Raw genomic sequence first — 25,367 nt, 5'->3', positions numbered from 1 at the left:
TCAAAATAAGTAAATAAATAATGCAAAGAAAAAGTGATACACTCTTAATTTCTATACTAAAATTTTGATGATTAGGCAAAGACTTATTTTTAAGAATAAAGATTTCCCTTATATCTGGAAGACATTTTACAACTGGCTTCTTTTATCACATAACCTAGGACAAACTAGATTTTCTTTTCATAAAAGTTAAACAAATTACAGATAAAAACATCTTAACAGTTTACTGTTCAGATGACCTTTGGAGCTTCTCATTTTATCCACAGACTAAGTTGCTTTTTTGTTGTTGTTGTTGTTGTTCTTTTTAATGGCAAACTCATGGTTATTGTGGGCCCTGCAGGCCTCTCTTAGAAATAAAACAACCAATCCATGATGTGTCATTTACCATGTATTAAGTTCAAAATGTTTGAAAATGTCTCTGAAGAATGTTTGCTGCAAGAGAGAGGAAAGGGCAGACAATAGAGATTCCGACTTCTGGTGAATATGTGAGGGCTACATCTTAAGAAGATCTCATCAGATGTGCAGTAGACACGACAAAGCCGGAATTACTGAACTATTGTTACCTGGGAAATCTTGGAGAAATAATCTTGCCTGAACTTGATTTACATAAACACACAGCAGGTGTTTGGATTGATTTTCCTATTGCTTTGCTGCCAGAATTCATGGAGTAATTGGAGCCTTGGTTTCAATCTACATGGAGATGTTTTGTTTTGTTTTGCTTCCCCAGATTAAAAACCCCGACTATAACCTGTGCTAAATCCCCACCCCACCTCTGCTTCTCTGTACCTTTCTTTGATTTATTTTTGTTTAAAGCATGGTCTTACTGCATACCCAGGCAATCCTAGTACTCACAGCAATCCTCCAGATGCCCGTATGCTGGGGTTGTGGAAGACAACAGACCTAACACTGCTAGTTTGTTGTTATTGTTGTTTGTTAGTTTAAAATTGATTCACTTATTGGTGTGTGTGTGTGTGTGTGTGTGCTGTGTACTATGACGCACTTGTAGAGTGCAGAGGACAATATTTCACAAAGTGGGTCTTAGAGATTTAAACTCAAGTTATCAGGCTTGGGGGCGAGTGCCTGCAACTTTCCCATCTCATGGGCTTTGTGAATTCATTCTCATGTTTTCTGAGATGACATAGACGATAACTTTAAAAATGCATTAAGAAACTCAAGGTCAGTCACTTTCTTTAATACCTAAAACACTGTCAGCTTTACACAACCATCCTTCGGAATCACCGATGCTAAGGAATTTCTCTGAGCATTTCAAGCAATGCAGATCCTACTACCCTAAAAATTAAGTGATTCTGTAGTGGTATAAGTGGATTATTCTATCAAAATGTGTATAACTTTTTATCCCAGGACTTTGCCTGTCAAGCCTCAGAAATCTGTGCATTGAGCTGGAAGGAAACAAGGTTTGCGTTGGAAGGCTATGCTCCACACAAGAAAGACCTGAAAATTAGATCAAGGGAGCAAGTACCACGTGTTACTTACTGCTACTTGATATCATTTTTGTAGGTTTTGCAGCTACACCAAATACACTGCACCAATATTCCACCTGACTGATATAATTAACAGTAATGCATGTTCAGTAAATTGGTGCAGATTGCTAGTGTTCCTTAGAAAGTGGGAACAAGAAAGAATGGGGAAAACCTCTTAATATTTTAACAGGAATCATTCAACTGATAGGAAGTTCTGTTTGTGCCAGGAAGAAAGCAAAACTATCACGTCTGTACTATATAATTTACAACAAAGCACCTGGAACATAATAGGCCTTCTGTAGAGAGAGATGCCATTAGCAAAACCCTATACACAGGAAACGGGCATGGCACAGCCAACGTGCAGTGCATGGTTTCAGAATCTGGTCTGACTACCTGGGTGGAGAGCATACGGGTAACCAGGGCAAAAGGAGTAGCTGTGAGCCTCAGTTTCCTCATGTGTAAGATGGAGAAAGAGTGCTGTGATAATTACATTAATTAACACATAAACCAGAGAGCAGTGCCTCTGAAGTACTCAACAAAGTGTTTATCTCTTTAGGCAAAAAGTGTGTGTGCACAGAGATATACCACAAGCCAGGAATCTAATTACTCGGCTCCTTCATACTGGAGAGAAAGAGTCACCCAGAGTTGGTTTGACTTCAGAGTCTATAATTTTAAATGGTAGCATCATTTAAAACGAGAAGGAAAATTATATTTTGTCCCATGCCCATGTATAAGAAGAGCTAGTATGCTTTAAAATCATGAATTTCAATTGGAGTTTGCAGCTACAGGATTTCCTTTTTTGCTTGCTTTTCTTCATTTCTCTGTCTCTTTTTTTTCTTCCCAAGCAGAAATTGAACCACTTCCTCCTCCATCCTAACAACCTACTGCTCATCTCAAAATAACAACCAAACAAGCAGTCTGCCTCACGCAGTGTCCGCCCTTGCCTTTCCTAAGTTGCTTTCCCAGTGAGCACTTCTGTTCCTGAAAACCTCACAGGATGGACTGACACACACCTGGGAGCAGACAGCTGAGCTTCTTTCTAATTAGAAATTTGCCACACATGTGAAAACAGAATAACTTCAAGGAAAGCAAGTGTACACAGGACCTCTTAGAGTGCACCAGAATTCTTTATGCCTTACAGAGGAGTGACATGGGAAATACTTTGCAAGTTCTTACCATGAGGGCAGGGGACACCCAGAATGGGCACTGGCCATAAATACCCACTTAGTCTATGCTCTGCATTCTGACATAAAACAGCCTAGTTTTAAAACTGAAATGATTCTTTGTTCTTGGTAGCAACAAAACAAGCTCTTAGTAAATATTCCCTGACAGACATACACACAAAATGTGATACAGGGAGGGAGAGATTACAATTCCTTCATGATCTTGTCCCTTAAATCCTTGGAAAGAGATATTTATGGATGCTAATATAGGAGTAAAGTGTTGCTCAGGTAGAGAACAGAAAAAGGTAGAAGAAGCACGAAGGTGGATATCCACAGGAAGTCTGGAGGAACTTAGTATCAAGCCGGTGAGCAGCGTCCTTGTCAGTTTTAGCTTTCAAACTTCCGTGAAAATCAATCCGTCCTAGGTGGCTTTCCTTTTCACATAGAGGCATGCTAACTAAACCAGGTAGTTCTTCAAGCTTAGATACTAAATAACTGCAAAAGATATGCAACTTCCATGGTAAAGACAAACAAAATGTCCTTTCTGGACAATAAACTCACAGGAAAGAATTTGTGTAGCAGTTGAAGCTTGAGAAGAATGCGCTTTAAGGCGATGTTGTATTAAAAGAACGTAGCAGAAGAGAAGAGAAGTTCTGTCCGCAAGCTGCCCTACCTGATGTCCTCTGGCCTGAGCCTGGGTTTGCCACTTTTGCTATCTTCCTTTCCTCTTCCTTCCATCTTTCCTTTTATTTCTTCTGCCACAGTAACTTGTATTTATATCCACAATAATTCCCCCTGTTACCAAGGTGTATGTTTTCCCCATGAGTCTCAAGTTTGCAGTAAGATAAAGATCTCACATGGTTAAACCTATTTCCACATGCCTGGACATTAAACAGTTATTGATATACAGACTCCATTCAACACACATTTAAAAAAAATACATTCAAAGAGCAGTAGATGCTATTTGGAGAACAGTATTCTTGTATGTGTGTGGGTTCTATGGGCATATTTTCAACAAAAATCTAGGAACTTCATGTATCACTTAAATTTATATGGAGAGTGTTCTGATGACAATATAAATAAAATAAATAGTGCAATACGTAGCATATGTTTGAAATACACATCATAGGAATAAAGTGAAGAAAGAAATTGGAAAATATAAGAGTTTTAGGGTTTTATGGCCCTTTCTTGTATACGAGATTTTTTTTGCAATATTCACTGTTTACTAACAATGCACACAATTGTCTATTTCTTCCTCCAATTATTGTCTAGATAGTTGTTATTCAAAAGTATGAGCTATAATTTTAAGAAGAGTGAGCAAAGTCAGGCGGACATAATATTCAGGCCCTCAGTTTAGAAGAATAATGGCAACAATGAGAACGGCTTGATTCTCAATTCTCGGGAAGTTCTATTTGGCCCGATTTGAGAAAACGTCTGCACCAAGCTATCATGCTCTTTTATGATTAGTTTCCAAAGTACAGTCTGAAATTACAATTCATACAAAGTGAAAAACCAAAAGGATAAAAATCAATTGTGTTTATGAAATTTTTTTTTTTCCTTCTCAGTGCCAATCACTGCTTTCCCACCTAGGTGTTTATCATCGTCAGCAGCAACCTTTATATGGATTGAAAGCATCTTAAAATTAGAATAATTCTAAAGTCATTTGTTTTTATTTATGTTGAATCTCTGTTTTGCTTATGTTGCCTAATTTTTATTTTATTTGTTTGTTTGTTTGAGACAGAGTTTCTCTGTACAGCCCTGGTTGTCCTGATACTTGTTCTGTAGAACAGGCTGGCCTGAAACTCAGAGATTGGCTTGCCACTGCCTTTATAGTGGTAGGATTAAAGGTCTGTGCTATCATGCCTGCTTTCATTGCCTAATTTTTAAATAGGCAGTGGATAGGAAGAAATCTTTAAGCCTAGATAGGATATTAAAAATTTTAGCCCAATTCCAGATTTTTGCAATATGGAAATATAGGTTACCGTATCTTTTAACTCATTTTCTAATTAGAAGTACAGCAAAGAGTCCTCATTTTATGTTGGCGCTCTATTCACTGAATGATGCTCTCTCACAAGAATACTAGGAATTTGTCTGTGAAAATCATTTTGATAACATACATTTTTATTGTAGCTTTAACAGTAATTTGATTCATGGTTTGAGGTAACTTTTCTACGTTATTTGTAGCAAAACAAAGATCTTAACATAGTCAACCTGTAGCCTCTATGCTCAACTCGATACACTGATACAAAGCAGTATGACTCCCAACTACAAGATGGAGCATCTCAACTAACACTGACGAATCTGTATATGATTTTCTACTTCTAACTTGAAACTTGGAAAAAAAGAAACAACAACAAAAAAGGAAAAATGCTTGCTCTCAAATCATGTCCCACTCACTTCAACAAAGCAAATGCAAAAGTATAATCTTAAATGTAATTCTTTTTATTTATTCCTTCCTACCCAAATGTTCCTAAATGTTCCCTTTTCTATAAAAAATTAAAAAAAAAACTACTTCTTGACATTTTAGAGGAAATGCATTAAATCTGCCATGAAACACTTCATGGATATTAAATCCTGCCCACAAAACAATGGCATTTCTTTTTAGTGAATAATCAGATAAATCAAAAGAGGGTACTTTTATTCTGAACACTTTTATGGAAGGTAAAAGTGTACCATTCTTTTAACTTAGCGGAGACATTTAGGAATGTAGGCCTCCAAGTTCAAACGACAGACTGAGATGTAACTTAGGGAGCAATTTAGACAGTGTAGTTCTTGCTTTGCAATAATATATGCTGATTGGAGAACAGGGTTCTACAATTACACTCAGAGTGTCTTCCCAGCCTCTGAGGTCTAGCCAGCAGCACTGAGTGATCCACAATGAAAATCCTTTGATTTAAACAGCTCCTGTTTGGAAAGTCTGATGAGTTATAATGTTGGTGGTCAGAAACAGCAGACCTTGTTTAACAAGGGCAGGCTAACCACCTAAATCATGTTGTATGTGCTAAAAATTAATTATCCTGAAAAATTCCAGGAGAGAAAGCATTTTCAGCTAGAAAAAATTCTTTCAGATGAAAATGGCCATCTCAGTCAGATATAGCAAGTAATTTATCTGCAACAATTTGATCAAGGATACTTTTGAATTTAGAATAAATTTTTCTTCTCTTTGTTTTGTCTTCCCTCCCTCCCATCCTTTCTCCCTCCTTCCTGCCCTTCCTTTTTTCTTCCTATTCCTTTCAATTTTTTTGTCTTGCTTGTACATGCTAGGTACTCTACAACTAATCTATATTGAAATACATTCTCCAGCCCTTTTATCAAATCTTCTACTTCAACCTCCTTGAATTTCAGCATCACTAGGGAGCATCTCTCTTGAGAGCTAAAAATTTAGAATTCCATAAAAAAGTAATTTTTTAAATCTGATCTGTGATTTAAGAAGAGAACAACAGTTTTAGGAAAGAGTGAGAATTTGATGAGTACTTTAATACTCTGGTCAAACAATGTAAAGCAAATTTTTATACTAAATTCACTGAAATATGTAAGATGGTAGAAGAATCAAATTCTATGGTCTCCTCCATAATTACTCCTTAATTTTAACTATACAATATAAATATAGTTGTGGAAATACAGATTATTTAATTTTTATATTTGCATGAGTTAATTGATTCCAAACTACTTTATCTACTTTATTTGAGCTAAGATTGACAAATATAAATATATTATAGAAAACACATATATTCTTTTATTCTATACATTGAAAGTAAAAAATTATTTTAAAGACCACTTTTTGAGACATATTTGAATATAAAATGTACAATTAATGAATTTAAAGCAATGGAATGTGAAGTAATTGATATAGATATGATTCTTACATATTTCAAAACATGACCAAAATCCTTTATACAAAAAAATTGTATTAAAAAATCATACAAATGAATTAAAGATAATTAATCACTCAAGTAAAATTTACATCAGCAATGATACGTGTATTGCTCCCTTTTGCTAAAAGGGAGTCTATAGAAAAGGAACAGAAAGCATCACTCTAAGCACTTACTATAATTAAGAACCTCATTAATCATAGTCAATAAAAATGCAGAGCTGTGGAACCCAGTTCCAATTGATACATCTACAAAACAACATCATCCGAGGCTCAGGGAACCATAAAAAGAAGGCAGAAAGGTTGCAAGGTCCAAAGGATCAGAGTTTGCTGTATTACCTTTTCTCACAGGAAAGTCAGAAGCTACACCCATAAAGTCCACCAATAAGACTGCCTAACCATTTTGGGAGCAAGGTCAACACTAATATATTTTCCATTGTAGACAGGGGACATATCGTAAGGCCTTAAGTCAACACAAAAAAACTATTGGCATTTAAGGAATTCTGAGAACGGGAAAAAGTCTTCTCTAGGGAAGGATATACAAATTTGGTTATCCAACACCAAATGATCTACCCTGAAAACATATATAAAAGTGATATTATATAGACTAAACAACCTGTATTTATATATTTTGGAATATTCATGTATATATTATATATATATACATATATATAATATTCTAAAAGAAGGCATAAATTGGAAAGGGGTATATGAGAGGGTTTGGAGGGAGAAAAATAAAGGGGAAACAATGTAATTATAACCTCAAAAAACTAAGGAAGGTATATTTTAGAAAAACAATAAAAGAAAGAAAAGACAAACAAGCAGAATAAATCATGAATATAAGTAGCACATCTATAAAATTAGGGAAAGGGGAGCTTTAAGTTTGTTAATGAATTGTCAACAAGAAATTTTATATCAGTCATTCATACCCAGACACCTGCTAGTTTTGCTTCCAGTTCTCTGAATCAGCATATCTACTGTTTCTATCCAACTCCCAGAGATCAGAAATGTGGCCCATTCCAACGAAGACCCTTACATTCATAAATACAGAAAAAGAAGTACAGTAAAATCTCGGGAAAAAAATAACTACTACTCCTAAGAAACAAGCACGTGACATTTTCTCCTATAGATGATGGAAACCACAAATTAGGAAAAGCTATGCATAGAGTAGCCTCAGTCCACATAATTACAGTGATGAGGCAGTGTTCAGATAATTTAGTATTAGCAGAAGATGGAATAGTTCTCAAAGACCAAATACATGTGTTTGCAGAAGACACATGAAAAGAACCGGATAAAAGGTGTGTTTGAAACAGAAGTTCCATGTGGACTTTAATACTCTGGTCAAACAATGTAAAGCAAATTTTTATACTAAATTCACTGAAATATGTAAGATGGTTCAATAAGTAAATATAGGGCACCTCGGAGACAGTCATGATCTGGAAGTTTAGACTGAGCTTCTGAACTAAATCTCATTCATCAAGTTCAGAAGGATTTACAGTGTTAAAAAGTTCTTCAACCTGAAAAAATTTTGGAAATGGTAAGAGGGGATGTGAATTCACTCATGCCGTTTATGCCTGTCTCTATACTGAAATTCGGCTCCCGTTAGGCAGGTTACAGACTAACACAAGCATAGAATACAGCTTGCTACCCATGAACTCTGAAAAATGCAAGACTATGCACTTATTCCAACTGCCATGAAATGCAAACGTGAAGGAAAAGAACCAGAAACAGCCAATTAAATTCTGTACATTCTGTCTTTTAACCAGCAAAAGGCGAGGCATGAAAACATTCATTTGTGGTCTCATTAAGAGATTAGTCACTGGCATTTTCGTAAGGTACTACATTTTATAATGAGTAAAATACACAAAGAAATCATTATGAATTAGAAATTTTCATTTAGAATTTAGTTCTCAAACACTAAAAGTGTATGCATATGTAGTATGTTTGTGTGTATGTGTTGTGTATGCATAATGAAAAAAACATTTATCACCAGATTGAGAAAAACATATTAAAACTCCAAAGCTTTTAAGACAAACACATAGGTTTAATCAATAGATGCATTTTTGATATAGTAGATTTGCACCCCGAAAAATGGAGTAGTACTATGTAACAATAGCTTGACGTTATGATGCACATGGCCATTTCAGTAGCGCCCCAGTCCGTGACTGAGTTCATGCCCCTTCTGTTTCTCACCCTGAAAACAATTTCAATGAGCCCTATATTGCTGTCCTCTCATGACAGATACATTCCAGATTGGAGGACAGAGAGCTGAGCTTGTCTGATTTAGACAGTGATGGAAACACACCTTGTTTTGCAGGATGACTGCTATCATGGAAGTAGCCTAGTCAAGGCCTTGCCAATTTCCTCAAAGTAGAGAAAACTGGGAAAACCAGTAAGATAAATATATAGCAATATGATTTCAAGACTGTTACTAAAGTCTTAGCTGTAAAAATATTTAACATGGAATTATTATCAGATTAGGAACACTTAAGAATGTAAAAATGTCCAAGTACATATATGTACACATAAATACACGCATACACACATTATGATTTTTACATAGTCTTCAGATTAAACATTTAAAGTGATGGCAAATGATGATTTATTTGAGAAAGCTTCACTGATATTTTTTTTCTCCACATTTTATACATTTTGAGTTTTCGGTATGTTTATTTGTCAATGTCCTGTGGTGCTTTTGTAAGCCTATTTAAATAATTTTATTAAGATAACATGAATGAAGCTCATTACTTTAAAAGACTAATATCGGTAACACAGTATTCTATAAAGGTTCCCATGTGAGAAATGAGATATGACTAAATTCATTATGTAAGAAAATATCTATTGAACGAAGAGAAAATATGAGACCTGTGGATCCACAAGAGCTCAATGTCAAAGAACAAATTCAACTGTCAAGCAATAGCTTCGTCTTCTCATCCACCTAGATTTGATTGAACCAAACTTAATTTTTTTAATTATATATTCAAATAAATATAAGCTTTTTTGTTTTGGTTTGGTTTTTTGAGACAGTGTTTCTTTGTGTAGCTTTGGCTAAACTGTAATTCACTCTGTAGACCAGCCTGGCCTCAAATTCACAGAAATCCACATGCCGCTGTCTCCTGATGGCCAAGATTAAAAGTATCATAATATCAAATAATTTTTTTAAAAGTAGAGACCTTTTTGTCTCATTGCAGTTCTACTTTTATTTTCTACATAAAATAAAATTGTACACCTTGATCTTCACATGAGTGGTGGAAGTTTGACTTGCATCAATTATTTCAAAGAAAATTTTGAGATAGAAAATTTTGATGCAATGAACAAAGACATTTATTTACTGATAAATGAGAAATTAAATTTAGGCTATCTCTTAACATAAAGTATTAAGTTTACATATTTTCTTTTTTTCTACACATGCAAGTTGTTTGAGAATGCATTTTCTACACCCCTTTCATCTTACATTGTTCAAATAAACAGTCATATAGATGTTACTGTAAGTGTTCCATTTAACATGAATATATTCAACAATTATTTCCTCAAATATTCCGATGAGCCATGCCATTTATATCTTCATTTTTAACTATCAAATTTCTATTGCATCCAAGCCCTGTGCACTTTCTACAGGATGAAGCATACCCAAGGTACAGTTGAGGATTTCTCTTGGTAGTTAATTGTAAATATGAACCTTTTTACAGGTTCATTACACATTACCTCAATAATGTGTGTATGAATTATTGGAAGCTTAATGTGGGCTAGTATTTCTTCCATTTTCAGGTCAGGGAATGAAATGCACAGTAGTTAGATTATCTGTCCATATTGAACACAGGGCAATTCAGCCCAAGCACTTTGCCTTCCCATGAAATTATTCAATCATCAAATCTTTCATATTTCATTTTCCCCCTCACGTCAAAGTCATACTAAATGAAATGGAAAGCCTCAATTATTTCTTCAAAGTAGAGAGACAAATAAGTAGCAACCACATATTAAAATAGAGAAAATAACAAAGTAATGCTGTTGTCTATTTAAGAGAAAATACAAGATAGCATTCACTTCCAGTGTCACTTGGGTTTTACTATCAACAAAATGAGTCCCAAAGAGCCATAATCATAGGAACAAACATGATCCATAGACACTGACAATTAATTGGATTGCAACAAGAATCTGGAAGAAAGTAATCTATGCATTACCATAGTACTATGTTATGCAACTGCTGGAATATTCCTTCTATGTGACTTAATGGAGGCACAGTAGGTATTCTAACAGCTACTGATAGTTGGTGGTTTTTCTTTTTCCAAGAACACTCGCCAAATACTCGGTTACAACTTTCATTTCTAATTCTTCCTTTAAAAAAAATGTAACTCATCACATAAGGTCAAATAATTTACAACCCTAAAACTGAGATTTAGAAAGACTAGAAAATATTTTGTCACTTTAGTGAGTAATGGAGCTGAGTATGTTATTTCTAATAAACACTTGACTTTAAAGAAAGAGGATGTCATAACACTAATATTATCCATTTAGTGCCCCTCATTTTATGAGCAAATTTCAAAAATGGTCTTTCTAATTATAAATCTTATAAATAACAGTTTAATTAAAAGTAAAAGCTAAACACATATTAAAATATAAGTGAAATGCCTGAATTACATTTTTGGAAATACTAGTAGGTTTTACACACAGTTCAGTACTTAAGTTTGGAATCACTTGGATTGGGTAATCTAATGATAAGTTTCATGCAAAATTCAAGATAATGCTGTCTTATTACTAAAAATGATCATCTAGTTTTGAAAAGTTTCTATATCTTGGTACTGTACTGCTGAATTATTTGAAAAGTTTCTATATCTTGGTACTGTTCTGCTGCATTATTTGCACTAAAATTAAATGTATACAAAATGAAGTTATGTTTGGAACTTGTCTTAACATATAAGTCACTTTTAATATTTATCACTTCATAATTTTATTTTTTAATTATTCTTTTATTTGTAATGAAAGGATATGAATTTTATCTTTTACAGTGCCAACTCCAAAAAATGGTCACTTATATGACATCTGTGATTTACTTTTTCTTAGTTAGGTTAGGGACATATTAAAATTTTATGACTAAAAGAAAAGACTAAGTGATATATCCTTTAAATATGTTGTAAAGCCCCAAAACTATCAATTTTACTATCAAACCATTTCCCAACCCAGATTCAACTAATTTATTGTCTCAAATATTATTAGAATTTTAAAGTGCTTGGCATAAACACAAAAGGATGTTTTACTTATTAAAACACTATTCTCTTCCAAAAATTAAAATGTCTCATGAAAGACAATATTTAATAAAATACATTTTTTCAGAGATTGCTCTTTGAATTTTTAAAAGGTTGTAAATTCCCACAAACACACATGGGTGTATCCCATGCTATCCGATTGCATCAGCACTATTCAGGCCATTTCAAAGGCAATTCAAGCATTTGCTTGATGTGCAGCTGATATGCTACATGAAAATACAACACTCACACATCTATGCTGTATATTCTAGACTGACTGTATCTATCCACTTAGGCATATGAGACTCCCTGGCTTTCCTTCCACCTCCAGGACCTCCAAGTTTCTATTCTCCCAATCCATCTGCTTGCCTTATTTTGTAAAATACGTACAATGTAACTAATGGCCTCAACTGCATTAAAAACATCCTAACTTCCCTTCTCCATGTCTTTTGCACAAATATTTTGCTTTGCCTAGTTTTACTCTACCTGCTTCTCTCTGTCCTCCCACACACAAACACTCTCTTCCTGTCTTCAATTTCTGAAAGGTAATCAGGGTTTCTTAACTTTAAGTTCCTCAAAACTTGGCCTGACTATCTGAGACCTGCTTCTTTTTCTTGCATATCTGGAAGCTAGCACACATGGATATTTTTCTGTAACCTAGATTTATCTACTTGAGTGTTCAGAAAGAACTTAATTGTACCTCTTCCCCCCCCATTTACATGATAAGCTAAAGTTTCAGTGTGCTATAAGACAACACCTTACAGCTATGTAATATGAGACACATATGAAAAAATATTTAAATTCATATATTTAAAACCATACCAAATACAATCTTTTTAAACTGGATAAACAACTCAAGAATAAAAAGATGGTACTGGTATCATTATGTTTTACTGGGAAAATACACGTAGTCTGAAACACCTTCACAAAATTATCACCCTTCCATTGCCTCCTCTTTATTTTCATTATAAATGTAGAGATGGATTTTTACAATACCAAACTTAAGTCTTCATTTCATTATTGCTTTTAAACCTTTTCTTATATTTTCTGCCTTACTTCAACTCACTGGCCTTTCACATAGTATGCTCAATAAAGAACACAAAGCATTAAAATCCTGAGCAATGTGCAATACTCTCCTCTAAGGACATTCACCCTCCCCTTCAATTAACTTATCTCCTACCGCAATCAGCTAGTGCATCTGGCCTAACAGTTTTCTTTGCAAGATGTTCTGTTTATTTAGTTGATGTCTGCTGTGCTGATTAGAGGGGACAGAGAAGCATAAATAATGATGGCTATGTCTGCTTAATGTTTATTTGGGAATCTGTGGTAACTGTCTCTGTTTTGTTTGCTACAAACTCAAAGGGATGGGTGCTGCATTCCAAAGTCCAGAGGTAAACAATGGGAGTGACAAGTTCTTGTTAAGCAGTTCATGATTCTGGGCTGAGTTACTTTTTTTTTTTCAAGTGTAACATCTATTAAAAGTTGTTTGCAGATTTTAAATTATTTTTGTTTTTTTCAAACATTGCAAAGAGCCCACCGCCCCCTGTGTTACTTCAGAAAGGCAGTAGGTTGTGCGACCTGGTGGTGTTTTGTTTCTCATATAAGTTTGCTTTCCTATTTCATCCTGCTAATTCAAGGCATGTAGTACATTCACAGATGCAAAAAAAAAAAAAAAGTGTCAACGGAAAGTCAGATCTTTACTTTTCATTATTCTACTGCAATACATTTGGTCACTCCAGTTGAAGACTGGGGATAACTGTTCACAGTTCTCTCACTGGCTAATGACTTTAGAAAAGCTTTTTTCCTTCCTTCCTTCCTTCCTTCCTTCCTTCCTTCCTTCCTTCCTTCCTTCCTTCCTTCCTTCTTTCCTTCTTTCTTATTAACTCCCTTTTTCTTCCATAACTAAATTTCATGGAAGAAAATTTTCATAATCTCTTCCAGGTAAAATAATTTCAGAGTCTATGTGAATACTTTTTTTTTATACCTTAAAGACTAGAAAATAAACAAACTACTCTTGTAAAAGTCATTTCTTACAATTTTCATGATTATCATTCCTGTCACAGTAGAATAATAGCCTCCAATCTACAGACAGCAAAGTGAATAGTAGGTCCACAAAAGAAAATTAGTGCCATTCTATCCCTAGTTGCAGCTCTAATGAGTAAAAGGGTCATTGGAATATTATAGCATTATCTAAGAAAGAGTCATCTTCCTAGAGATTTTACAAATTTGCAATCGTCAGCTCCAATAAAAAAAATGAAAATGATGTCACCAAACTACAGTACAGAATTATTGCTAATAACATGTCTTTCTCTGGTACTTTAGGGTTTTTTATGCTTTCTTTAAAGCCCTTGTCCCCAGCATGGGACTACTTGTTTGTCACGTGGCTGTTGTTAAATGGCATCAGAAGTGGAATTCATTATAACTTATAATCTATTCTTTCATGAATGTTGATAACGGAAATGGAAAATTGCCATGCAAACTTGGAGGTTAATATTTTCATTTATACGGCACAGGCTTTTTTATGGACCACTTTTCAATGAGTATTTATATGAGCAAGTAGTAAAATTTTTATTTACAAAGAGATGTTTCACTGTGTAACCCCACTGTCATTTGTTCTAGAACAAAGAGTCATAAAGTGATAGTCCACAGAAATCTAGCTTCTATTAATGTTCTGTAAATATCTTAGTGGCACTGTTCTTCCCAAAACATTTAATTAGGCTCAAATATTTTTAAGCATGAGAAACACACACACACACGGTACCAGTGAATGTTCACTAACCAAAAGCTTTTTCACTCTGTTCAAAAGAATGGACTCTGTTTCTGAGAAGAGACATGCCATTGTTTCTTTCATTAAGAGTCAATGCAGTTCAGCTAGTCAATCCCCATGGCCAGGAACCAACCCTCAGAGTTCTGATTTGCTGTTAAGTCACACTGAAGAGATGGGAGGAATAATTATCTATGTGCTGAGGAAAAATACTTTTCCTTCCCAGAATGTCTTGCTCTCCAGGCAGTTGGTAAGGCCCTCCACGAGTTTATGTTTGGGGTCCCAACCTTCAGGATTCTGAAGCTAAAACTCATTTTCTTCCTTCTTTTCCTCCCCTGTCTCTTTATTTCTGCATTTGTCTAGATGTTAAGCATTTCTTTTCGGGTACTTTAGGATTTTTTACTCTTTCTTTAAAGCCCTCATGCCCGTGACATGTTTGCTTGTCTGCCACGTGGGTATTTATAAATGGAATAATTTACTCTATACCACTCTCCATCTTCCTTCTCTGGCAGTTCCTGAAATTTACAGCTTGGCTCCCTGGAAGTTTTCTTTTGAACTCTAATAAAACTGTTCTCAAGCTTTTGTGGGTTTTGTGTTGTTCTTAAATTCTTGTATTAAGAAACCCGTATTGGACTTTGATATTTCCCATTAACATATGGCACCCCAGGTAACACACACATCTGAATCTAAAACACACACACACACACATCTGAATACATAACACACACCCACACAACACACACAGTGTTATGTATATATACACATCCTAAAGGAAAATACAACACTTCAAAATTACAGCAGTTTTTCTTTTTAAATAAGTGTTTATGAAGATTTATGCAGCAAGTCTGTGGCAATATAAGGTAATTGCATGATCACAGTAGTCCACGCCACAGAGTAAAAGCAAGTTCTCAGATTCCTAATTGAGGGTACGGCTCTAGAGACAAAAGTTAACACCTTCATTCTCACTGACAAGTCATTCTCAACTAACTTAGCATCTCCACTGTACAGACGACGAATCATACTTCTGTCAGTCACTGGCAAAACTGGAGCAAAATCCCAATTTCCAAACTCTCCAGTCTTCCATGTTTTATTGAAATCCAGAAATGGCATTAAAGATGATGTAGTCCAAGAGACTTAGGTTTATGCAGTAGGTGAGTGTGTAAAGGGGTGGTTAATCCAAAACGCCCTGTGTTCATTTTGCTCATTATCATACTAAATGAGCGATATTAGATACTCTACTCATGCCTTATGCCTTCAATAGCAGTAAGAAACAAAGCAGACAGAAGTTTCTTGTTCTTTTAAAATTTTTCCTAAGAGTCCTGTATTTAATGTGATACCTAAAGAGTAATGGTTTGCAATCTGAATATCAAGAAATCAGAAGGGGACATGAATATATTCACGCAACTTAGTAAACCACAGTTGGTAATACAGAAAAAAAGAATGTATGTAGGCACTGGGGTGTTGAGAAAATTAAGTCAAGCACTGAAATTACTGCATGGAAGAGTTTCATTAAGATGATATAGGTTTACAATATATAAAGCACATTTGAAAATGGAAGTCCTGAGCAGGGTCAGGGCAAAGGCATGTGGCATGAAAACTGTACTCTGCCAGCAAATTAATTAAATTTCACAGCTTCAGAAAGCCCATATATTCTGTGCCGGCCCTCACTGAGAGTTAGATGTGCAGGGCCTCTGAGCGCGTGTTGTAATCTACTCATAAATAGAACTCGCCAAGGGACATTGACAGCAGTTTGGCATTAAACAAGAGTACATAAGCGAGGAACGTACTTTGTAGTCGCTTTTCTTAGCACAGCTCTGACAGCACATGCCTTACCCAGGTTTTATTCTTATTTTGCTCTAGTTTGACCTCTGTGAAACTTATTGTTATAGATGAGCTCATATTATTATCAGAGAGGTCAATAATTTGAACGCAGAGAATCTTCTTTTTTCTCTACTTAATACTATCAACTTAAGAATATTATTTTCTTACTGCTAAATTTACTTGTTTTTCGGTAAAGATTTACTTTAATAAAGATCGAGTTCTTTCAAAAAATTTTTTTGCTTCTAAATTTTATGCTTGTGTTCAATCGATTTATTTGTTGCCTACAGTAACATACTTACTTTAAAATTCTGTCCAAAGACTTACATAGTTATAAACTCTGTTTCTTTTTCAAGCCTGAAGACATTGCAATGAAATTACTAGACACTTCCAATAGATAGTATTGTATAGATTAGTATAAAAGAGGATTACCCATCCTGAATTTCTTGTTTTATGAAAAAAAGAACATTTTGATTTAAAGGAGAAAATGATAACAACCAGAACTCTAGAAGGATCTGCAACCAAGTAATGAAAAATTAAATGGCTGAGCTGTGAACCAAGAAAAAGTTTATGGAGAGACAGAAATATCTAGACATTGTAACGTACTGTCAGTCTGAATTTAAATCCGAAAATATTTTTCTTTGGAAAAGACCACTTTTTCCTTTTCCCAAAGGGAATATCAATAATCAGATACAAGTCAAAGGAAGGTAGATTTCAGCTCAAAAAATACCCAAGTGTAGGGAATGGAGTGTGGCAAAGGGACAAAGAGAGAGAGAGGAGGAGAGAGGAGAAAAGGTGGAGAACAAATATGCTAAAGTAGAATGGGCTAACTTTATGTTTTGTGTCACTGAGATTATTCATGCACACAGGAGAAAATCTCACAGATAGATAGGGAGAATATATGCCTAATCTAATACTGGATTTGTGGGCCACTGGTCTTACTAGTCACTTTTAAAATTGTATGATTAATAACAAACAAACATGTATCCTATGCACCAGTCACTCCACACACAAACTGGTCTGTCCGTCTATGGATCTAAAATGTTGAATTCATTCAATTTGAACTTATTGGTAGAATGTGGTCAGGTGAGAGATTTAGACATACACCTTACTTCTCTATTGTCCTATTTCAACTGTATTCTCTTGGTACAATATTTTAAATTTAAAATGCCTAGCTCAAAATTAATGCATTTGGCCTTATCGCACTGAGAAGTGTTGTTCCCATAAAAGTACCCATCCCAGACATTTAGAGCAAAGATTTTTTTAAATAAAGGATATATCAGTGCATAAATAATATTCCTCTTTCCCAGTCCCACTGATTTGTTTTACTTTACAATATTTTGCATATATTTAAGTTTGTTCAGTATTTATTTTTCAGTAACATTTTCTTCATTAAAAAATTTATTTTAATTTTAATAATTTTTTTTTTGAGACAGGGTTTCTCTGTAGCTTTGGAGCCTGTCCTGGAACTAGCTCTTGTAGACCAGGCTGATCTCGAACTCACAGAGATCCGCCTGCCTCTGCCTCCCGAGTGCTGGGATTAAAGACATCTACCACCCCTACCGGCTAATTTTAATAATTTTTTAGAACTTTCTGATTCTTTCTATTAAAGATAATTTTCTCTGCCTGCTTCAATCACTAAATCTAAATTTTAAGTCTCCTCTCTTCTAAAAAGATATATTCATAAGTTTATTTTCATATTGGTATACATTTCCTTCATATAATGTAAGGTATAATTTTTGTGGTTTATACTTTTCAAATCTATTAAACCTTTCTTGAAATTTTCGCTTTCATAAGATCTAATAATGTTGGGCTCTTTTCTATCATTTTATTTGGTAAATTTGTGAAATTAAATAATCATTTTTGTGTATGTATGATTAATTTCACACCTTTTAAGAAGTATAGATGCTAAAACTGAAGAAATGTATTAATTATATCTTGGAAAAAATTATATTGAGAAACCTCAGAAATTAATAAGGCAAAAAGTCACAATCTACTGGAAATATGAAAGAAACAGTAATATATAGGAATATAAATGAGGAAAAAACTTTTGTTTATGTGAGGGCAAACATAATGACTGCTCTGTAAACTGCCGCTCAACACATGCACCCTGAAGATATATTCAGGGATGGGTGAATTTCTGTCCTGTAAAAATATAAAGGTCATTGTGACATGACTTGGGATGAATCAGAAATTGCACAAAATACTCCTTACTTTAAGAGAATCCTGAGTGACCTTGGTTACTTAGAACATCACAGATAGACCTTTTTATAAGTAATACACTTATGTAGATAAATTTAGGAGAAAATAGAAGCCAACATTCTGACATAGTGACCTCTAAATAGGCTGAAAGTGTACATTTTCTCAACAGGCATTGATGAAATGTTCTTTACATAAAGCGATCCAACTGCACAAACACATGTGGACATGAGCAACGGAATCTGTTGAGTAAGATGTGGTGGCCAGAGATTTTGTTGTATTCAGGCCAAAGTCACTAAGACATAAAGAATAAAAGATGAATTCTGAAGGGTAATGAAGCCGTAATCATTTGATAGGAAGCCATATGCTTCTAATTAAAGATTAATCATCTAACCTGAGATTCATTACCTTTCCAGATTTGCTGACATTTTAACATACTTAGAGACAGTGAAACAACTCTTCACAATCTCTGAACTCCAACTAAACATGTGTAACTAGAAGTGATTTGCTCTCTTAGTACAGAACTGTATACACAGTTTTTCCACACACAGCACACTTAAAGACACACTCGTTTTTTCCTTAAAGACTTCTCTGCCTACACTCTTCCTAGCCCAAAGGTAGGATTCTGTTCACACATCTCAAAGAATCAGAGAAAGCCACAACAAGCCCGTGCAGGAGCCAGACAGACGAGTTCCACCAGTGGAAGAGGAAATGAAGACGAGAGGCATTGCCCCTGGATGACTAAGAGCTTATGATTTATTGGTCATGACTCTGCTAGACTCATGCCCAGAGGGTTCAGTTCCTTTCAAAATGTAACACTCTGAATTCAGGGTATCTTGGGACAGCTTGAACACAACAATCTCTTCCATCTTCCTCAAATGCCACCAGATGAGTTGACAAAAATAGAAGCTTTCCTTGTAGTAGTTAGCAGGCACTATACTTTCACATCAGAGTGGCAGTTTGGAAATAGATTCAGATATGTGTGGTCTGACTGACACCTAAGATTTTATAACCCAGTGAACAAGTATTAAAGTGAATGCTATCATTTTGTACAATGCTTCTAAAATGCAAATCAGACCGAATTCTGAATTAAAATCCACAACGTATTTTTATTTTACTCTTAACGTATGGCATCAGTATTTGTAGAATGCTGAAACTGACAACTGATAAATGCAGGATCATTCCTCTCCAATTGGTTGAACATAACACCCTTTTGAGAATAATATCAGTATTTTTTCTGTATTCTATATATGAAAAAAAAAAGATCCGCAATTTTGGAGGGAATTCTGCGATGAGCCATGTTTGATATGTAAAGAGAAAACACACCCAACCCTCTTCTGTTTTTACGCTCTGTGTAGTGGATAATGGTGTCGTCTAAGGTAAAGAGAGACAGAGCTACGGTGGAATGCTCAGAAGCGGGGCAGCTGAGAACCGCCATACCTGTTGATTAATGGAGAGGCCTTAACAGCACTCTTCTTCCATGCGTCTTGCCATGAGGAAAGGGAAGGAAGGGAAAGGTAGTGATGGCAGCAACACCTGGGGAAGGGAGATGGTGAAAATGTAAAGGGAAAATCAGCAGTGGCTGCACCCGGTGTCCATCCACAGACTGTGGTGTCCATCCACAGACTGTGTCAACAAAACCATTTCAAAAAACTTAGTTTCTGCTTTTTTTCCTCTAAAGAATATAAATCTCAAGAATAACGCTAACAAACTAGGTTTTTGGGGTTTTTGTTTTTTGTTAGTGTTTTTTCCCCTTTTTAATTTTTCTTACAGGGATTCTCTGCATAGCTCTGGCTATCCTGAAACTCGCTCTGTAGACCATGTAGGCCTCTGCCTCCAGAGTGTGACTCTTCATCATGACCTATGTCCTATTCTCACCTTTCAGCTAAACAGAGCAGCTTAAAGCCGTACATTAGGACATGGGTATGAATTTCTAAAATAGGAAAAACAATTATAGGATGACATTAGCACAGGGGCTTTCCAATAGTCAGGGTTATGTTACCTCTGTCTGCTGCCACTACGCGGTTGATACCCAACTGACACAAAAAGGGCTTCTTTTTCTTGTTCTCCTAAGAATACACAACTTTAACATTAAAACAACTTCCTTTACTTAATGGAAAAGCTATTTAGTTTAGTAGCAGTTCATAAACCTCGTAAGGTCAATCCAACGAAATTTGTCAAAATAGTCATGTTTAATATATTAAACATTATTTGTGGTGTGTTATAGTTTCAGTAAATAGAATTATATAGAAAAATTAAAAGAAATATTTTAAAAGAGTTGATATTAATAAATTATTTGTACTTTAATTATAATTATTTTAGTACTGGTGTATGAAATAAATCTACACATGAAAAGCAAGACTTGCTACACACATATCTCTGTTTGGTTTTTAAAGACGTCTTTGATTTTTTATGTTTATATTCAGTTGAGAACTACGCAAGAAGTGTATCTTTTGAATAGTTTATTTAACGAAGTTTAGACATTGTAAAAGTTAACTTGCACATTTAAATGCATTTATTATGGAAATGTAAAATAAAAAGCTAGATCTATAAAAAAAAATGCCCAAGAATTAGAAATAGCAGTTAAGTTTTCTTTATATAAAAAAGAAGTTGACTCCTCACAAAAAAATATTTCTTAGTGTATTTATGACCAAAAGGCAGCAACATTGTTGAAGTTTCCTTGTAAAGACAAGGATTTGCGCAACTATGTGTTTGCATTCTTGTTTCTAAAAGTAATTTCAACTTTTAATCCCAATGTTTAGGAAAGCTGCTATCAGAAAAATCTTTGAGGTTTGGAACACAGTCATCCTTTTGGTCTTTTCATGATCCTGTTTAGACAGTATGTCTCAAAATGTTCCAGTTTCTTTACATCTTTCATCTCTGACAAGCTTCTGATTGGCCTTCCTCTCTCTTTAACAGGAAACACCTAAAGCTTAGGCAATAGTATTAGTCAGTTCTTAAATTGAGAAATCATGGAAACTAATTGCTATCGTCAGAGATTAACATCACAGAAATCTGGAGGTAGAAGAACTATGCAGGCAGGCCTGTTGAATCAAAAGAAACATCTCCACACTACAGACTCAATTATCTGATGGGCCAGACTCTTTTCCTGAAGTTTGGTCATGATTCTTACTTTAACTGTTGTGTATTTAATTTAAAATATCGCTCCGCAAAGCATTTTTAAGTTTAAATTACTTTCAAAAATTAAAATCTATAAAAGTCCAGTAATAAATATTTTTTTAATTAAACCAAACTAGTCACATATTTAAATACTACCGGGTGATTATTTTAGGATCAGAAAATGCTTCAACTTTGGATGAATAAAATGTGGGAATCTTGCAAGCCAAGAAAAAAAAAATAGAATCCACATGCTCTGAGTTGGCAGCCAGACGGTTACATTTAATATGGTGAAATAGACGGTTTTGAGAATAGATCCCTAATACATTAAAGTTTTCAGAGATAATTAAATCTTTGTTTGGTCTAAGGAAATGTATGTGTTTGTATATTATCTATTGTATAATTGAAACTTTTCAGATATAAGAAAGTAACTTCGGTAAATGTACGTACACAAAAAGAGGGGAATACTTATATTACAACTGATCAAGTCAAGTAGAATAATTTTATAAATAGCTGTGTAGAGTTGAATATAGAAGTTTCTCAAGCAAGAGAAATAAAAACTGCTAATTTGAAAGGTAGGGATGAAGGTAATGAAAGAATCTTTGCTGTTAGTTAGGCATTCCTGGTAGAAATTATGTTCATGAAGAATGATACAAACTAGATTTGATGTAGCAATAAGAAGAAAGGGATGGGTTGTCACTTTCATGAATACAAGAATTCTGGTGGGAAGTTGATCTTTTCTATAGAGAGACGCTGTAATGAGGCTGTAAGAGTGATAGGAACTTTCACAAAATATAGTAACATGGAGAATCCAAAAGGTCATTTACTCTGATTCTTGTACCTTCTAAATGCAGAAAAATGTATGACCTTGCTTGCAAGATTCATATTTCCTTAGGTGTTGTGACTGGTTTCTGTGTGCTTTAGTGAATTAAACTCAGGAAGCTCTGGTGATCTTTAAGGGCAAAGAAGAACACAAATGTTACCTTCCAAGTGGCTGAAAATTATGGACAAAGTATCAAAAGCGGTTGGGTATTAGAAGAAAAGAGATTAATGGAATACACTTGATTGACAATACACACACTGAGCTGCCTTCTAAACATTGAGGAAAGTGGGGACAAAAGGTTGGACTTAAGAAACAAGGCACCATAGAACCTTCATCTGGTGATGGATGCAGATAGAGACAGAGACCCACATTGGAGCACCGGACAGAGCTCCCAAGTTCCAAATGAGGAGCAGAAAAAGGGAGAACATGAGCAAGGAAGTCAGGACCGCGAGGGGTGCATCCACCCACTGAGACAGTGGGGCTGATCTATTGGGAGCTCACCAAGGACAGCTGGACTGGGACTGAAGCATGGGATAAAACCGGACTCTCTGAACATGGCGGACAATGAGGGCTGATGAGAAGCCAAGGACAATGACACTGGGTTTTGATTCTGCATGTATTGACTTTGTGGGAGCCTAGCCTGTTTGGATGCTCACCTTCCTAGACCTGGATGGAGGGGGGAGGACCTTGGACTTCCCACAGGGCAGGGAACCATGACTGCTCTTTGGACCAGAGAGGGAGGGAGAGAGGAGTGGGGGGAGGGGAAAGGAGTGGGGGGAGAGGGAGGGAAATGGGAGGCTGGGAGGAGGCGGAAATTTTTTCAATAAAAGAAAAAAGGAAAAAAATAAACAAGGCTAAGCGTGCACACAAAAATGTCAGGGAGGTAGGTTGTGGAGTTCTCTCAGCCGGTACGGACCTTGTGATGGGGAAAGGTCTGGAAGTATGTGCGGTGTAGAAGAAATACTGAATAAGATGTGACAAGGATGTGACTTAATCTGTGGGAATCCTGTCCTTTGTCTGATTCTCTGGATTTGTTTCTAATAGCCTGGTGTACATGGAACAATGATATGCATGGAAGACCCACAGATTCTAGTTATCCGGACTATTTTCCTTAGCCTTTTGGTGACACAAGCCTGAAAAAGAAATTTGCTGTGGGAATTGAAAAACAGATATTTCTGTTGTGTTTATCTAAGTTGTTCTATTGCTCATAAAGATTCAGGAGTCAGATATTGGGGTAAAAGCCTGATAGATCTAAGAAGCACCAAGGAGCCTCCAGCTAACCTTCTCTCTACACTCCCTAGACCCAAAAGTAAGCCCCCCAAAACCACAAATCTCCATGTCCCTCCCTAATCTTTTCTGGCCTTTCTCTCTTTCTGGATGTTTGATCCTCTGATACTCTATGATTAAGTCCTGCCAACTTCTTGTTGGATCCACCTCGATTCCACTTTATTAATATAGTCACAGGATGTCATTGTGCAATCAAATATCCTGCAACATATTTTAGTTCTAGATCTGAGTAAAACATTCCACAGTCAGTTACTTCAAGCCACAGATTACCCAGTGTATTCTTTACCTGATACCACGTTTTAGGTGATGAGATATTTTGGGTCTTCTCTCATCTTATGTCTTGGTAATAGCTGCTGAGTAATATGAAGAAGGTTACCTTTGCCATCATGATTATAGTGTCTGTTGAATTATGGGTAGGGCTAGAGTATTGAGAGGGTGGACCACATTCATTCACTTTAACTGTGTAATTAGGAACCTCCTTCAGTGGCAACCGAAATACCCACACAGGGAAATAGATTCAGAAATTTTATAAGGGATGTTGGGTCACCTCACAGAACACAAGTGACTGTTCTGTCACAGGGATGGCGATACTTGTCATTTGAAAGGAATAAGCATTATTTTCACAATGAAACATATAGTTATATATGCCCCCAGATAAAGGTATCAAACAGTATTTAGTTTCTGAGATCATTTAGAAGAAAATACATCTAAAATAGTTGTAAAAAAAATTTCAGTACCAGTTGGCACATGTTTAAAACCAATAAAAAATGAAGTGGAGATGAAAGAGCACTGGATTTTAATGTTATTCTTAGATCAATTTTTAGGGAAAGATTAATGGCATTGCTAGAATTCTAAGATATGTTACATCATGGTTCTGAGCTTTTAAGAAATAAGCTGCAAAGTTTAATGCTGACAAAAATCAGCTAAGTATTTAATTTTATATAGTTAATAGAAACAACTTGATAAAACAATTATATAGTAATGAGATTAGAAACATTGTAAATATTGTAAATGTACTCCTTAGCCATTAGTACTAAATTGCAATATATTAGATTTGAGATTAATATAAAATATGAAAAGATACATTTATACACATACATGAAAACTCAAAGTATTATACATTAATAATAGCAATATTGTGCTTAAAATTCTTAACTCAAGAAAAAACATTCACTATTTTATATTTAACTAAAAATGTTCTTCAGTGATTTTCTTTAATATTATGCATGATTTCTTCAAAATTCATTCTCATAATGACAATTAAAGTACTGTCATGAACAACTTTGAGATTTATTATTATAAAATTTTCTTAGGTGATAAATTTATTAATATTTGAAGATTAAGTACACACAATACATTTAAAAAATTTTAGACCTGGTGCATAGATCAGCAGCAGGTTTTTTGTATACATTATGGCTTCCAGTTTAGTGTTTCTATGAGATTTCTGAGTGTGCAAACAAGTTAATCTGTTTCTTGTGTCTTCTCTTGAGCTATTATCATTCTGTTTTTTTTCAATTCCAATGTTTAGGTCCCATTTTATCTTATTATGTTTTGTGTAGCATAAGTTCTAATAGGTCTTAATAATATAGTCCCAGAGTGCTGGG

General features: G+C 35.0%; 1 protein-coding gene across 5 annotated transcripts in view; it reads right to left on the bottom strand.

Annotated features, from left to right (window-relative positions):
- Pcdh7 (protocadherin 7) overlaps positions 1 to 25,367 on the bottom strand; it is a 414,240-nt gene that overhangs the window by 165,837 nt on the left and 223,036 nt on the right. Inside the window, exon 3 of one of the 5 annotated variants that reach the window (XM_057771295.1) lies at positions 19,977 to 20,072. The exons of the other annotated variants lie outside the window; for them this stretch is intronic. Within the exon in view, the coding sequence (XP_057627278.1) occupies positions 19,984 to 20,072 (89 nt within the window). The 3' untranslated portion in view covers positions 19,977 to 19,983. The remainder of the gene's footprint in view (positions 1 to 19,976; positions 20,073 to 25,367) is intronic. 5 annotated transcript variants of the gene reach the window in all.

Source organism: Chionomys nivalis, chromosome 6, assembly GCF_950005125.1.
Source record: "Chionomys nivalis chromosome 6, mChiNiv1.1, whole genome shotgun sequence".
In the NCBI taxonomy this organism is placed as follows: Eukaryota; Metazoa; Chordata; class Mammalia; order Rodentia; family Cricetidae; genus Chionomys; species Chionomys nivalis.
This window is presented reverse-complemented; position numbering and strand designations above follow the sequence as displayed.